The 18,321-nt window shown below is 36.2% G+C and overlaps 1 protein-coding gene across 3 annotated transcripts in view; it reads left to right on the forward strand.

Moving 5' to 3' along the window:
• The window catches only part of LOC135216136 (vacuolar protein sorting-associated protein 35-like), a 156,516-nt gene that overhangs the window by 121,137 nt on the left and 17,058 nt on the right, over positions 1–18,321 (forward strand). For all 3 annotated transcript variants that reach the window (XM_064251219.1, XM_064251217.1, XM_064251218.1), the window contains one exon: positions 15,156–15,363. In XM_064251219.1, coding sequence (XP_064107289.1) covers positions 15,156–15,363 — 208 coding nt within the window. The remainder of the gene's footprint in view (positions 1–15,155; positions 15,364–18,321) is intronic.

The raw sequence follows: 18,321 nt of genomic DNA on the forward strand, positions 1-18,321 counted from the left end.
TTTCGAACCCCTTCATCCCTCATCATTAAATGTTCTGACTAGAAGAACCCTCTTCCTTGTTGTTTTAGCTACTGCCAAGTGGATCAGCAAACTCCAAGCCATAGATAAAAATATTCAACTCTTTCAAGGAGACACAGGGGGCTCGTATGGTCTCTCTTTCTGGCCAAGAGCAAGGTACCATCCAAGCCCTTGCCCCGTTCTTTCACCGTTAAGAATTTGATGGAGATCCTTGGCCCAGAAGAGGAAGAAAGAGCTCATTTGCCCCCTGGAAGCCTTAAGGTATTAGTGCATGGACAGGACCGAGAGGCTCAGAGGTCCTTTTACCAACCTCTGGTGCTCTGTGAAGAATCCTTGCTGACCCCTTTCCAAGAATGCATTGTCATTCTTTTTAAGTGACCTTATTACCAAGGCACATTCGAGGATTCGAGAGGACATCTTGCTATAAAGGTTTCTATCCTCTATTTCTTTGCCTTTATATAAGTTGTTGAGTTTTTGGGGAGCCGGGAGGTACCATGTACTACCTGAAGTACCCACCAGTTTTTAATGAATGGTTGGTGTTATTTTATTTTCGGTGTAGGTGACAATATTGTCTGGTTGTTTTTTACTGTGGTACTGCATCCAGGGTAAGGGCACTTATTGATGCTCTGCTAGCCATCGGACATATTCTTCGCTGTAAAGCTCCCACCTCAGTAGAGGCACTCCACAGCTCTACCACCACGCCACTACAGGTTAAGATGAACACTCAAGAGGCAGTATCTTTCTGCAGCAGCTCATTGTATTAATGCTACAACTTTTCTATTTCAAATTCACTACCATTACTGAATGCTTTTGAGTAGAATATGTCTGTGTCCCCCCTCCTGTCAATGTGGGATTCATCTATGTATGTCATTACATACTTGGTAAATTACTTATATGAAAATGTTATTTTCATGATGAAATTAAGTTAAATATATACTTACCAGGTAATGACAGATAAGGCCTCCCTCCTCCCTCTCGTGGACAAAAGGGCACAAATGAATTGAGCTCTTCAGCTGTGTTGTTCCTACTGTTCCTCAAAAGTGGCGGGGTTAGTCTCCTACATCAAATTAATAGAAGCGCTACCATGATTTTTAAAATTAGGCTTTCACACAAGTTGAAACTATAGTTATGTAATTACTTGGTAAGTACTATATATAAAACTTAATTTTATCATGAAAATAACGTTTTACAATTATCTGCTAAGGGCTGTTGCCTATGGTGGGTGGTGCACACTGTATTGTAGACAGTTCTAATAAAGGTGCTTTGCAGCATCCCTTCAGCCACCAGTTGCCTTGCTCCCTTTTACGTTTCAACTGTTCTCTTTGGTCTTTTCTCACTAAGCCATATAACTTTTAACTTTATTTTGCTCCAGTTCTCACTTCTTGCATCATTACACATTCTTCAGACGAGCCATTAAGGATAACATTTTTTTTTAAGTTGGAGGACTGTTAATGGGTTTGGGCATAGTTTTCAATAATGAAGAGGTTCTATTATATGTTATACAGATGTATTTGCCCTATATGATAGTGTGATAAATATGTGATGGATGTGTTGTAGATAGAGGAGTTATTCTGGTGATATTGCACTGGAAAAATTCCCCCAAAAAGAGGAGTGGTATTGTACTGACAGTAAAGGAATACTGGATGCATACTTATTTCTCTTGATAATAGCTTTCACTAGTGCTTATCAAAATTTCAGCACTGACCAAGTTCGTTGTTTACTCACATTGGCATTTTAATGATATTTATTTTAATGTTAGTGACTTGGATATTAGAGCATTTTATTTGCTTTTTTGGGGGTAAGAATTTCTAGTACTACCTACTATGATTCATTGCTTGTTCTTTTTTTATTAAATTTATTTAATCTGTACTGGAAACATACACAGTTTGAATGCAGTATGGTAAAATTCAGGGTTTGACCAGGTTAACTGAAGTGATTCTTTGTTGAGAATAGAGAATAAAATAGCAGATGGAAATATGCGGAAGTAAAACACAAGTGTAAGATATTTAAGTACTGTAACTCTGCCTAATGCTGCTACAGAAATGACAGAGCACAAGAATAGTTCATAAGTTAAAAAAAACTGGTGCAATGAGGGAGAAATACAATGAAAAATTTAACTGTTGAAAACAAAAACTGTATATATATTCTGTTAGTTGGTATGCATTTATCAATTGACATTATTCCTTATGGTAGTAAATTGAAAATACAGCTCAACAGCTCAAAATTTTATTTGAAATGCCAACCAGGTAGGTGAAACTTTGTTAGGTAACAAAATAATCTGCTGTGATAAAAAATTTGGGAATTGATTTAAGGATAGATCCTGAGATGGAGATATCTAATTGTAAGAATTACTCGTACTTAAGTACAAACGACTAAATCAAACATGAAAAAGTGGAAGTGTTTTTGTAATCAATACCATTTTCTACAGTAGAAGTTTTGATCTTTGGGTATATTGATCCTTCTTAAGTACTAGTTTCTGAACATTTGGGATTTTTTGGAATTGCTTCTGCAGTTGTTACAGTCCTTTGGAAGGGTGTGAACATATTTTAGGGAAGAAGTTATGAAAGGAATGAATTCAGAGAATAAGTGACAGGCAAGTAGGTTTTAGAACAAAAGTGTAAGCAAGAGTAAAAGAGAAGTACTGTAGTATTTTGTTGGAGAGAGTATTGCGTATTCTAATGCTTAGGAAGGAAAAACTGGGAGAGCAAAAAATGATAATGATTGTTAAAAAATAAATTGGAAGTTTCTGTATTACTGTATTTGAATATACAGTGTACTATATGCTTTTAATTGCTTTAGTTCCATCATGTTTGTGTAACTGAACTGCATTTTTGTAAATAATTTTTTGTTTATTCAGTGATGACTGATGTTCACTTCATTAACTCTTTACAGAGTAATACATATTATTATTATTATTATTATTATTATTATTATTGTATTATTATTATATTATTGTTATTATTATTATTATTCTTATTATTATTATTATTATTATATTATTGTTATTTTATTATCTATTATTATTATTATTATTATTATTATTATTATTATTAGCAGCAGTAGAAGCCTGAGCAGTAGTAACTTATTGTGGAAAATTAAATACAGAATCAGTAATATAACTTTTTATAAGAGAAAAACACAAACCATGAAATGATATTCGAATTTTTCTGTATTACTAAAGATTACTTATTCTATAATTTGATCAGAGGTGAAATAAAAATTTAAAAAATGGTCTGGTATTCACAAAAGACAAGACAAAACTTTAAGTAAAGTATATGTTTAGTATAACATGGTGTATGGTATAGTCTAGAAAGTCTGCACTAAAGGATAACTATAATTATGAAAAATTTTAAAAGGGATGCAAAGTTGAATGACAGTTCCAGAGATCAGTAATAAAATCTGGGTTAAGAAGTTCCATAGAAATATAGTTTTTAACAATTTTAAGTAGTAAATACTTCAAAATGGAACTGTGCGGATACTGTATTTTACTAAATCTTGCTTGGCCACATGCAACTGGAATGAGGTAAAGTAAAGCTTGCTTCCCCATTCTGATTTGACAAATTGAAACAAAGGTTAGGTATGGGTAAAGTATAGTTTTATTCAATTTGTAGAAGTGACCAGAATCCCTCAAAGTAGTACACTTAGACACTTTGATTGGTTGATGCAACTTACATACCACTTCTGAAAGGTTTAGATTAGGTGCTACTCTGAGGAATGTCGTTTAAAAGCCAGTAGGCATTCAGTCCTAACATCAGACTGTCTGTCATATACTTTTACATGTGGCACTATGAAGATTAAGATCAAATTGCTTCAAAAGTATTGTAGCACATTCTCAAGTTCACATGTTAGCTATAAATTATATTTTTGTACTAGTAAGACAAATTTGTTTTAGGAAATACAGTAGGTATTTTACAAAATATATAAGTGATAGAACTGATGAAGCCATTGATTTTTGCAAAGATAAGTTCTTACAGTATTTATTTTCTCTTGTTGTTTAACAATTTTTGCACGACTAGTATTGTCCCCCTTCCATTTCATTCTGTTAAATAGTATTTTTAACGAGTATCTAAATATCAGGAGTTTCCTAAAGTTCTCATGTTGACTTTGTATGTTGATTGTTCTGTATTGAAATAGGTTACACATATTAATATTTCTGTAAGAAGACAGATGAATCTTCACAGTGCAATAGGGACATACCTTTTGACCCAATGAAATTATGCTACAAAAATCATAATTTTTGCCTTTTTAATGGTTTTCCACTTATAAATGTCTAGAATTGTGAAAGATGGTGGCAGCCAATTTACCAGGTAAAATAGCATTATTTCTGTAAAAACTTGAAACCATTATAAGTAGTAGTAGTAAATATTAAGTACACAGTGCTAATCAAATTCAATTTTGGACCCAGAAAGATCACAGAAAATATGTCCTGCTCATTTTTACTGTTCTGATGTTAATCCTTTGTCTTTTGATTTCCACTGATGTCCAGTCATCTTGCATTTGCTGTATGTTATCAGTATTTAGATAAAACTTGATATAAACCAGTGTTAATTTTGGAAGCTATGCTGTTAATTTTAAATGTTTAATTGTCTTGCTCCACCTAGTTTGTGGCTATTCTAAATATCTTTGTGACTGACATTCTCCTAGTAATACTTTGTTACTTTCCAGTGTTTGCTGCTTATAAGAACTACTGGACATGTGATATTGCTATGACTTTCTATTGAATGCATGATAGCTTTTAGGTCTTTCAATGAACATTTGTACCATTATTTCAAATAAATTTTGACTATTTCAATTGGAACTAAAACTTACAGAAGCAGTGAATATTTTTAAATTATGGTGCTTAATTATTTGCAGCTTTGACATGTACAAAAAATTTACTCTGTGGATGAGGTAGCTTTTTATTTCACCAAAACATTTTAAGCAACTTTTAGACAAAGGTTGCTTACTTTCTCTTAAGCAGCTTCAGACAGGAAGTTTTCAGCAAGTCCAGTTTTGTAAAGTATTCTTAGTAAAATATGTACTTTGGCAGATATCAGTCAGTTTCTTTTACTAAACGTTTAGACCTAGGCAACCTTTAAAGAGCCAAAACAGCCCACTAAACTGTATCACAGGTCCTAAAGACAATTGGTTCAACCTTCAGCCCAAGAGGCAGGCTATTTGACTCTGGTAATGCACATTCTGTAAAAATTTTAATGTTTTTAGTACAGCTTTTTTCATCTTCTGTGGCATCACATAACCATTACGTATATAGTTGTACTCTTCTTTTCTTATAAGATTTTCTGTTTTCCAGCATGGTTGGTGAGTGAGTAGCAGTAAATAGGCTCTTCAGAGTTATGATTTATTTTATTATAACCCAATTAATCATATACAGTAGATCCCTGCCTATTCGCAGTTCTTGAATCACAGCTTCACCTATCCGCGGATTTTTCTGTGAAACATAACTTCACCTATTCGCGGATTTTTCTGTGAAACATAATATTCACCTTATTCACGGAAAATTTGTCAGTTCACAGTATATTTTTCATTGAGAACTATCCACAATACAGTAGTATTTTTCATATAAGTTTTTTCCTTGCAGCTTATTTCATGGCAAAGACAGATTTCAGGTACTCAGGATTTTCCTTAATACCCCTTGCCATCCTGTTACTCTTTTCCCATGCCAAAAGCTGAGGACTGCCTGTTATATGCTCATTCAGTAATTAAACTGTATATCCAGAGCATTGAGGACCTGAGACAGCTAACTACATAAATACTAAGTAAATCAGCCTATTGTTTGTTTAGGAATATTCTGGCAATGATGATTTTATTGAGTAAAGCACTTGGACATCCCTAGTACTTAAAAAATTTAAAACAAGGAAAAAAGTAATAGTAACAATAATTACTCTTGAAAATCAATAATTTATGAATTTCAGATTAATTTGGATATACATAATTACTTTTGAAGCAAGGTACTATGCTATTACCTATTGCCTCACACAAGTTTTCCTACAGGCATAAAAAAATGTTAAGGATACTGAGGCAGAATAGATTAAAGTGAGTGTTCACAAACTGGAATAAATTAATAGATGTTATCTGGCATCAATATAGATTGTATCATTGATGGTAGTGAGTACTCCTAAGATCAGAGAACTCTAACCTATTTTGAAATATGAGAGAAAATCAAGATTAGTTAGGTTTTATTGGCAGGCACTTGGAAGTGCTAATATACTTTTTTTGAACTTTTACTTTGGGAACAGTACGCACAGGTGATGAAACTCACAGGCTACTCCTGGACAAGTAGTAGCTGGAGACAGCTACTACTGGGCCTAGATGGTTTCTGCTTCAGTCAAGGTTTAAGAACCACTATTTTTCAAACACTTCATCCCAACTTTGCATGTTTTAGTATGGTATTCTGCAAGGTATGAATATTTTTGGATTATTTACTGTCACTATTTACAATTTGAGTAACTGCTGCTCTTCTACCAAATTTCACCAGTGATGCACATGTCCAGTCCTCTTTGCTGTATGATATTATTTTTATGGGCATGATTGCTTTTCTGTTTCTAAAGCTCTCCTTAGGGCTGTATTGTTAGTAAAAGGTTTGTTGTGAAAATTTAATATATTTAAAAACAAAATTCATTAGAAACCCATAAACAATCAGATCTCTCAGCTTTTAACCCAGCCCTCATCTCTCAATTAATTGTCCAGACCACAAAAAGTGAGACATTTAACTAAAAGACCTTGGGATCTACTGGGATATACAGTCACCTTTTAATTGATGCTTTTCCGTTTTTGGCTAAACAAGGGATAGGTGTGTTTGGGATTCTATGAACCACAAAATTGGGCTGTATTACAAGTAATGGCTCTGTATTGAAAAAATTAAATTTTTGGGGGTTTAGTCCCATTGTTTTTGTACTTCCGAATACATTGATGTGAAAGCCACTTTTTATTGTTACTATATGTGTCTTGAGACAAAAGCAGTTGAATTGTACTGTTAAGTTAATTGTATAACTGGCAGTGTTAGTAGTATTTAGTAAATAATCCTGAGCTTTATCTCATATTGGATGGAGAGATATGCTCAAGTACACCACTGCCAAATTGTTCACACTATTTTTGTATATAAGACTTACCCAGTAATTTTATAATAGCTATTAGTTTCCACGCATGGCAGCCTCATTCAAATTTTGCAGGTAGTGCTTCAATTGCTCAGTGTAGGTATACAGTGCCATCCCCCAACACCAATACTAGGAACGACTTAGCCAAGCACTTCATTCTGTGTTTACAACAGCTTGTTCTTATTTTCCGGAGTTCCTTGTTGGACAAATGGTTTTTGCGCTCGGATACGAATCTGGTGGTCCAAAGTTCGATTCTTGGTTGGCCAATGCGGAATCAGAGGAATTTATTTCTGTTAATAAAAATTAACTTCTCGATTTAATGTGGTTCGGATCCCACAATAAGCTGTAGGTTCCGTTGCTAGGTGACCATTTGGCTCCTAGCCACGTAAAAATATCTAATCCTTCGGGCCAGCCCTAGGAGAGCTGTTAATCAGCTCAGTGGTCTGGTAAAACTAAGATATACTTAACTTCTTATTTTCCAGTTATATCACCAGATTTTGGTAGTTACACAACCACCGGAATGTATTCGTAGCCTTTGAGCAGGATGAGTCTTGTCATTGTTTATTTAATTCAGATTATCATCTAGCCGGATATTTCTCTGGGAATAGTTCTTGAATGTAATACCATTCAATTAGGCCAAATACTTATGCATATGTTTTACTTACTGGGCTTATGCTATGCACAAGTCATCAGTTAATAATTGCAGTAAGTACTAATCTTGATCTTACATCATTCCTTTAGGCCAAACTTTGTTTATAGATTTTGTTTACCAGCCATAGGCTAGTAACAAGACACCAGTAATTATTTACCTTAAAATAATTCTCAAATGTTATTAATTTCTTTTATCCCAAAACCTTTGCATTTATTATTTACTTACCGGGATTAGGCTACATGCAAGTCGCCGGTTAATAATTACCTTTTAAGTAATTCTTGAATGTTGCATCATTCCCATAGGTATACCTTGCTTTTGGGATTTTGTTTACCAGCCATAGGTGATTTTAGTTGCTAGTCACCTGTTAATATAGTTATCTTGAAGTAATTTGTGAATGTTAAGACATTCTTTTAGGCCAATCATTTGGAATAAGGCCAACAAATTTTGTTTTGTTTACTCTGCCTGCATTACTCATCACTTTCCTTTGCAGAGGCAAAGTGTGGAGGTTGAAAACTAGTAAGGAGAGAATGGTGTTGAGTATTAACTAATGGGTTTTTGATTTGGCAGTACTTTGGAACATTACCGAGAATGCTTGCATGGCCTTGGCGTACGGAGGTATTTTCCTGGTGTCACACAGTGGTGAACACTAGTCGAATTTGCTTTGAGAGACTAATATGAAAACTACTCAGTAATATAAATATATGTTATTTTAGAAGGTTACATATTTTAAAAATACTAAATACATCTGAACATATGAAATGCTATTTCATATATTTGTAAATTATATGTTTTATTAATTTATCACTAATTGGAGTGTAAAAGCAGTGTTTTTACATTATGTACTAGATTTATTTTGATACTTTAACACTGATATAAAAAAATTTTAAAGTTATACATTTACATTATTTTTTAAATACATGGCTGATTATATGAAATGCTAATGTTATTCATACATTATGAATTTTTTCAGGCTTAGATGCCAGAATTTCCTTTAATGATATAGAAAGTATGTAGTTAGTAATCAATTATGGATCCATTATTTTCATGAAAGTAATCAGTAACCGAGATTACCAGAGGCAGCAGCATCTCGTCTCTGGCCTCTCGACTCTCCCCGCCTCCCGAACCTGTGCCAGTTCTCTCCCACTACCCTTCGTATCTTAGTCATTTGCTCCCATGCCTCGTTTCATTGCTTCCTTCCCATGCCTTTGCCAGCCTTTTATTTCAATTATCATGAATTTATCAGTGTAACAGTGAAGTGTTGTGTAGTGGAGGAGGTGGCTACTTGTCCCTTGATTCTCCTAGACAAAGGTCACTTTCCCACTCCACCGCACCAGGGAGAAGGTATACCAGAAGTCCAAGGGAGGTCAATCAAACCTGTTGTTGGTCCCAGTTATCAACAGACAGCCACTGGAAAGGCATCTTTCTGGATGTGTGTTAGAGGGGGTAACTATCTGGCCCCTCGGATCTCCTAGACTTAAGTCACTGTCCTGCTCCTCTGCATTGAGGAGAAGTCATACTGGTAGTCAAAGGGAGTCCGAGGAGGTTGCCCCCAGAGTTAGCCCCCTCAGTTGAATCTGTGGCTTTTCCCAGGTATCAGCAGACAGCCACTGAAAAGGCATCTTGATGTATGTGTAGTGAGAAGATTTTTTTTTATTTTTCTCTCCCTCGGTCAAACTTGTCATACGCATGTAGGTTTCAAATGCCACTGGAAAGGCATATCTTTTAGTGCACAGTTGTTGTCCTGTTCCTGCAGTTCGTCACCTCATGGATTGCGTCGATGGTATGATTATTTGGTCTCTCAACTTCTTAAGAGGTATTCTTCAGTTGATGAAGCCTCGTACCCTTGCAGTCATGCTTGTCTGACTTCTCACGATGGATATTCGACTCGCAGCTCAGCTGATTCAATTCTCAGTCGATGTTCGACTTGTAACTCAGCTGATTCTACTAAGGGAGTCCAATAGGGTTTTTCCCCCTCTGTCAAACTTGTGATGCGTTTATAGGTTTTGACTGAACGCCGCTAGAAAGGCGTTTAGTGAGTGGTGCTCAGTAGTTATCAGATTCAAGAAAAGTTACTTATTTTTCTTAATTAGTATTAATATTGAACGCCCTGTCCTAGCACTTAGACGTTCAAAGCATTGTAAGCGACCTCTTGCTTCTGATAGCCAGTCCTCCCCCAGGCGTTCACAGCTAGATGTGTCGACTCGCATCCCTTCTCATATACAGTTGTCCCCCTGTATTCGTAGGGGGTGTGTACCAGACCCCCCCGCGAATAGTTAGAACCTGCAAATAGTTGGAACTCCTATAAAAATGCTTAAAACCTCCTATTTTGTTAGTTAAAACCAAAGAAAAACCCACTAAAAATTGTTATATGTGGTTTTTTTAATAGTTTTATCACAAGAAGTGCATTTTATAATGAAAATGATAAAAAACAGGAATTTGTGGATACTTCTCATAGAAAAATACCGCGAATAGGCAAATTTTCCACAAATAATGGGGGGAAATGTTCCAGAGAGAAATCCGCGGATGCGTGAGTCCGCAAATCTGGAGAACGTGAATACAGGAGGTCCACTGTATGCTCTTAAAGGTGGTGATACTGACTTGTCGTCCGCTGAAGAGGAAGTGGATCACAACTCTGTTCCTGCATTGGTATATGTGAGCCTTCTCAAGTGTACTTTTGTCCTAGGCACTTATGAGAATAAATACTGATTCTCATGATGAGCACCAGGTATTGGCGCCTAGGTGCTCGGATGTCTCTTGTATTGGGCGTTTTTTGTTAAGCACCAGTCCCTTGTCCAGGCACTCTGCGCCATCTGAGGTGCCACACTCCCTTGCTCCAGCTTGCTTGGCACTTTCCACGCCTCACCTAATCCACGCCTCACCTAGCACCAGGTGTTGGTAGTCTGGCGCTTCCTGTTGGACGCCCGATAACAGTCTCCTTGTTCATCTTCGTGATACTAGGGGATCTTTCGCTAGCTGCCACTTGGACAGGGCATCACGAGAGTCAAAGAAGAGGTTCTCTGCGCAGTCCTCTTCATGAAGTTTCGATCATGAAGATAGATGCATGGTGAGAAGTGAACTTTTGATGCCACCAACTCCACTCAACTCTCTATTGCATTTCTGCGAACGAACCAGTTGTAGGAAGAGAATGCTCTGTTTGGTGGGTGTAAACCTCTACTCCCCCTTCAGGAAGCATTTTTGCTGAGGCGAATAAGTTTTCCTAAGTTTGGATTGCTATCATCACCACAAGTTGATGATCGCGCACGTTATTGTCCCTCCCCCTAGTTCTGAGAAGAGTGGGCAAGAACAGTCATCGTTCTTTCTTTTTTTTTTTCCCTCTACTATCTGGGTTACACTGGGCTGAACAAGTGAATAAGAACTGTATGGAGTATACTCTCCAGAGTTTAGATGCGAGAGCCTTTGTTCTTGGTTCGATCTTAGGATCTCTCCAATGTTTCCCTTTTGAGAACAAACAACTCAGCATGAACTAGTCATCTTTGGTGTCCTTTTATTGCTGTAGAAGCTTCCCTTTGTGATGGTTTCACCTTCGTTCTCTTCATTAGAGAATGAAGGAGATTTGCTTCCAGTCCTTATTCTTTTTCTCTTCAAAGTGAAGAAGAATTAGGCTGACACTCAATCAACAGGAGCCTCATCTTCCCCTTGATCTAAGAAGGCAAGAGCTTGGGTTGCGATACATGGCTAGAATGAAAAGTGCTCCCAAAAATCCCTCCTTTCAAGTACTCAAGGAAACAGACTCAGGGAATATCTCTGGTACAAGAGCCTCTAAACCATTTCAAATTCGACTGAATGAGGATGTTAGGGATAACCATCTCAAATCCCAGAAAGTCCTGGAAGTAAAATATCCTGTAAACCCCCATGGCTTATTCCTGAAGCTCTAGTATGCAAGAAATCGTTTAAGAAAAAGGACTGTACTGAGGAAGAGATTAGGGGAAAATTCTTAGAGCATGACATTACCCATGCCAATTATGTGAAAATTTATACAGACGGATCAAAGTCAGATAGTGGTGTTGGGTGTGCTGTTATCCTTGGTGATACAGCATATACAGCTAAATTACATTGACTTTGCATCAATATTTACTGCCGAATTAACAGCTGTAGTCTCTGCCCTAGATTTACTTCTTCAAAGTAGTGACACTAATTTTGTCATATATTCGGATTCTAAAAGCACTTTAGAAGCTATTAAAAAATTTAATAGCTTTCATCTGTTAATTCAAAAAACTCAGGAGTCGCTTTTTCGTATATATTGTCTGCGTAAGTCAGTCTCTTTCTGTTAGGTCCCTTCTCACATGGCGATAGAAACGAGACTGCAGACAGGGAAGCGAAAGCTGCTAGCGTTTTATGAGAAACAACTTTCAGAAAAGTGCCTCATACTGACCTAAAAGTTCCTGTTAGGTCTTTTATATTAAGTAAATGGCAAGAAAGGTGGACTTCTCCTCTTCTTGCCAATAATAGTAAGTATAGAAATATTAGGAAAAATATACTGCCGTGGCCTTTGTCATTCCAGCTTGACAGACAAACAGAGGTTATTTGAATGAGATTAAGGATTGGGCACACTTACTTAACCCATCAGTTTATTTTAGAAGGAAGCAGCCCACCAGTGTGTGCTTACTGTGACGAGATACTAACAGTGGAGCACATTCTGATGGTTTGCCCCAGATATTTTAACCAGAGGGAAAGATATTTCCAGGATAAATCCCTCTCGAACATCTCGGGAGATGAAGCAGATATTTCTGCTCTCATCTTTTTTAAAGTGTATACAAATTTTTAATAACATTTAGTTAATTATTTATATGTTATATCATACAGATTTTTAATGTATATTATGCCATTCATTAAACTTATTTTTATTTTATTTATTAGTCACATCTAATTTTATGAATCATTTCTTTCACTAAGTCATTAATTCATTTACCATAATTCAATTTATTTAACCTTCATTACAGCACTGAATGGCCTTCTTGGCCCCAGTGCCTGGGCTTTAGCCCTAAATATCATACATCCATCCATCCAACAGGAGCCTGTTGGATTCTCCTCGTGACATGTCTGTTTTCAGTTGCACCGTCCGAGTAATAGGCACATATTACTTGTAAGTTAGTTCTTGTGGTGTGTGACCAAAACGATTAATACCTTCTCTTAATTACCCTGAAATTCAGGACAACCTTTTGGCCCTCCCAAGAGTTTCCAATTTTGATTTTGAGGCAACTGGTGGTATTGTTTGGCAACAACACCGCAATGTTGGTTTATCACTAAAGAAGAGGGTTTCTTTCCCTCTTGTTTCGGTTAACATGTAGATGCATGAGGGTAACTGTTGTGCGCTCGATAGCACTATAAGACGAATGCATTCCAAGACGGGATATGCTACCAGGCAACTCAGCCTACAGAGTCAAGTGAGGAACAGAGTACTGCCTTCTCACTGAGATTTTGTTTGTCTTAGTATTGTTTCTCCTCTGTCGAGGGTTAACTCCTAATTCGAATCTCTACCTGACCATCACAAACTTAGGTCTCTGGTTGGTTCTGGATTCTCACTTATGGTTCCTGTTTTGTGCTCCACATTTGCCATTGTGAGAATCATTAGACAGAGATATGTCTCATTAGACTCATTATCTCTTTCCGTTTACCCCATGGTACAACAGAAGTCTGTAATTCTTCTGCTTTGTTGCAATTGATCCATAGGCCACTGCAATGATTCAGAATGATTTTTCAGACAAACACAGCAGTTTTTGTCTTCTATATACTTTTTCTATTTCGTAATGTGTTCAACTACTAGTTGTTCACCCTGAACTGGAGTGAATGTTGGAAGACTTCGCCTGCCCTGATAGCTCTACTTCCAGGGTATAAAGAGAAAAGTTCCTCCCAGAACCTCTCTCTTCCTCTGTCTAAACATGTTGTCTTCCATTTTATATGGACTGCATGCTTTAGACACACTGTGTTGTGGAGTGTTTTTTGGCCTACTTTGAAGTGAAGCTAAAGATGTAAGAACTGCCTCTACTTCCTTAGTTTTCAGATGTTATTTACTCTTTATGCCCATTCTGCTATCAAACCTCCGGAGGCATTAAGCGATCTTTTCTTATTATATTTTTTATGTAGGTTTAAATAGTGTTGAAATTGTTCAGTACCTAGAGACCATTTTAGTGACTGGCATGGCATCGCAGAAGGAAGCTCAGGATGTTCTCCTATTATCTTTTCACCTTTTCAGTAAGGTGCTGAGTTTGGAGAGCCAGGGGGTACAGTGTACCTGGAGCACCTACCTCTCTCATTACATCTACACCGAATAGTGTAGATGTCAGTGTTTTCTGGTTGTTTTATTTTGGTGCTGCGCCCAGGGCAATGGTGGCCTCCTATCATACTTTGCTAGCCATAGCAGCATTCCCCTCACTGCAAAGTTTCTCCTAAGTAGGAGGGAACCATTGGCACTACTGTCATGCCACTCCAATTTAAGATAACCACCAACCAGAGGCAGTATTCATCTGCATAGCTCTCTTAACTGATAGGAACGACAATTGTTGTTTTTTCAATTCTAGCAACTTTTCTATTTCAAATTCATTACATGACTTAATGCTTTGGAGCAGAATATGTCCATGATCTCACCTTCTTTCAATGTGGAATCAGCTATATGATTACGAACTGGGTAAGTCTCGCAAAAAAATATTTTTATAATAAAATAAGTTTTGTATATACTTAACCTAGTACAGTGGACCCCCCCAGTATTCGCGTTCTCCGGATTCGCAGACTCACACATTCGCAGATTTCTCTCGGGAACGTTTCCCCGCATTATTCGCGGAAAATTTGCACATTCGCAGTATTTTTCTATGAGAAATATCCACAAATTCCTGGTTTTTTTATCAGTTTCATCATAAAATGCACTTTTTGTGATAAATCTAATAAAAAAACCAAGTATGAAAATTTTTAGTGGGTTTTTCTTGAGTTTTAACTAACAAAATAGGCTGTTTCTAGCATTTTTATAGGGGTTCCAAACATTCGCGGGTTCTAACTATTCACCGGGGGTTCTGATACGCATCCTCCGCAAATACAGGGGGACCACTGTAATTATATGGTTGGAGCCCACCCGCCTCCCCTGTGATGCATTATTCATAAAACAGAATGAAATGCCTAACTAAGTCGTTCCTTGTATTACCATTGGGGGATGGTACTGATACCTACAGTGAGTGAAATTTGAATTAGGCGCCAATACGTGAAAACTAATGGCTACTTAACGACAGGGTGAGTTTATACAAAACCTTATTTTATCATAAAAATATCACATGTATTAAAAGAAGACTTTACCATCACTTTTTTGGTGAATAGTTTATGTTTTTGGTAAACAGTTAGTGCAAAGACCAATGCATAATATAAAAGGAATTTATTTTTTTCAGAATCCACTCAGGATCTGCCCTAGGAAAGGAGCTCAGCCGTCTGCTACGGCTCCCTGCAGACAACTACAACAATCTCCTCACAGTCTTGCAGCTGCAGTACTACACTCCCCTTTTAGGTCTTTTAGATTATAGTGGAAGAAAAATACTCAGTACCTACCTTGTCACTAATGCAGTAGAAAATGAGACTGAGATTCCTACACAAGAGCAGGTATGAAAGTGTATTTTGAAAAAAGGTTTAATTATGCTGTATAGGGGTAAATACTTTGGTAAATCTCTCAAGCTTGGTAATTGTAGTATAGTAAATTTTTGTACTGGAGAGGATTTGAAATTGTAGAACCAAGTTTGTGTGACATAAACCAATTTTTTTATACAAACTCATCAGTCTATGAGAAACCTTCATTTGTGGTTGGAATGGCTTAAAAACTTGCCTTCTGAAGTCTTGAAGACAAAAATCAGAAAAGCTAAGCGATGTCATTCATGTGGATTTGTAAACCATTGGATGATTGTAACTGCCTAGTTCATTCTGTGCCATAGATTAGATTTTTCACAAGAAGATAGAGATGGGAGTTGAGAAGTTCAATATAGGATTGATGGGTTTGTTATTAAAACTTTATTTGATCATATCAGTCATCAGTCATATTAAACTTGATCATATCAGTAATACTGAACTCAGATTACTAACAGGTGAGAAATGGAAGTGTCCAGAATTTCCAAAAGACTGATGATTTCAGTTGATTACTGTATCCAAGGAATTTACTTGGCTACTGAGAGTCGTTGAACATCCCGAAAATAAGGCAGATAGTTTGAACATTTTCATATCACACCATAGGCACAGATATGAGCTAACAATTCAGTTAAGATGTACAGTAGAGCCCAGTCCTTAACCTTACTAGAACTCAAAATATTTGCATTTCAACACTAAATTTCAAGTAAATTTTGCATCAGAGCTCAAACAAAAACCCAGAATCCAACCCAATGAATTAGGATTTTTGTAAACAAAAGTGGTTCAATCAGCGCTGCTAGTTGGCGTTGTTTCTGAACTCCACTTGCTTTGCTGCTATTGTTTTGAGCAAGTAGTACATGCTTGTTCAGGTATTTCCTTAGTTTTTGTTCTTTCTATAGTGTACTAAGTCATTGGTCCCAAGACAGCCATTACAGACAAGCAGAAGAGGAAAGTGGTAAGAACCACAATTAAACTTACTATAAAAGAGGCATTCATGTGACATTAAAGTCCTGCCGAGATTTTCAATGATATTCTAACCCTTGAAGTGTCGATAGTTGTGTCAATAGTTAACTAACGTCACAACTATCGACACTAAACAAAACGTCTGTAATATTGGTAAAAACAGTAGGTTATTCAAGGTAATCACTAACGATACAACTTTTGATACTGTGAACAAAGTAACTGTAATTACAGTAATTACTGTGGATAGTTACCATAAGTAGACGTTAGGATGAGCGATCTCTCACTTTGTTACATAGCTTTTAGAAGAGATGTAATTTGGAGATACTTTGTTGTAAATTAACACAGTTGGGTTTAAAACTTGCACAATACTTGATTGTATGATTGTTAAGTGTGATTTCACCAGTTCTGGACATCAGTTTTGCCTGCTCTGTTATTTTTTTTTATTTACAGCAAATGACGTCGACAATCAGCTGTTTCTCGATTCATTTGTTTGTCATTAGAGGTTTACAATCACTTCATCCTTTGGAGAGAGATAGAGAGACTGTTGCCTTGGTTAGGTTGTTACATTGATAGATATCCATTAGCTAAAGTCGAATAATAATTGTGTACATAGTGAGAATGATCGTTTTAATAAAACTCGTTTTACTGTATCTATTCATATTGCATGTATTTTTACCATACAGTGGGCCCCAGTGTTCATGCTCTCCTGATTCACAGATTTCTCTCTGGACCATATCTACTCATTATTTGCAGGAAATTGACCTATTTGTGGATTTTTTTTTTTTACGATAACTACCGTATATTTCCACGTATAAGATGACCTTTAGATAAGACGAAGTAAAAAATCATGGCAAATTTTCATTAATTTATCTCTGAGGAAATTGATTTGCAAAAATTAAACAGTACAACTACATTTATATTAATGATAACTTAAATAAAGGTTGTTTTGCTTGTTGTATCCAATTACAGTATATATTGCTATTATCATATTGTTACTGTATTACAGATAAACATCATCATTTACATCATTTGCATTTGCTATTGTTTACATTCTCAAAATCTCGGCTGATTTGAGTATTATTGATATCTTCATAGCCATTATTTGGTAGAAGAGCTATAATTTGGAAATACCTTTTATCGTAAATTAACAAAGTTTTGTTGAAAACGTGCACATATTACATTTTGTATAAGCAATTTTTCCAGTTCCGAACATCACTTAACCTCCTGGCTGTGATTCGTTTTATTCAGCCATGGCTATAGCCTGAAGCTTTAATTTATTAGTATTCTTTCTTGAGATCTCCATTGCATGAGGGATGAACAAAAATGTATTTTATATTTACTTTTGAAAGCCACCATTGAGAATCGGCAGGGTTTAACAACTTGACAATTTTAATGGAGCTCTTTAAAACGTTCGATAGGTACGGTAAATGACGTTAGCAATCAGCTGTTTCTCAATTCGGTTGTGTATGTCATACGTTTACAATAATTGCTTCATCCAGAATTCTAAAAACTGGAATTTTTTACTGGAGGAGTATCAGTAGTATTGCCTTGGTTAGGTTGTTACACTGATAGATATCCACTTGCAAAAGTCGAATAATAGTTGTATTGAGAATAATGATAATTTTAATCAAACTTGTTTTACTGTAATCATATTGCATGTATTATCGTATTACAATATATGAACAGAGCGATGATGTGTTATGTGCATTCTAGTTTTGTTTACAGTCTTAAAATTATCAGCTGATTGCATTTTACCGACATCATCACTGTCTTTAGTTGCCGAATGGAACTTAATTCAGGGGTACATTCCTTTCGTAAATTATCAAAGGTGGGTTTAACAAAGCAGATTCTATATCATGTTTTTCATACTGACATTGACTAAAAGGGAAACCATTGTTGTTCATATGCGAACAAACCTTCGGTCTTAACAGTAGGATAATTTCTAGTTCCTAGCTGGCTCTGGTTAAAAAAACAGATGAA

The sequence above is a fragment of the Macrobrachium nipponense genome, chromosome 6, assembly GCF_015104395.2.
Source record: "Macrobrachium nipponense isolate FS-2020 chromosome 6, ASM1510439v2, whole genome shotgun sequence".
Taxonomy (NCBI): Eukaryota; Metazoa; Arthropoda; class Malacostraca; order Decapoda; family Palaemonidae; genus Macrobrachium; species Macrobrachium nipponense.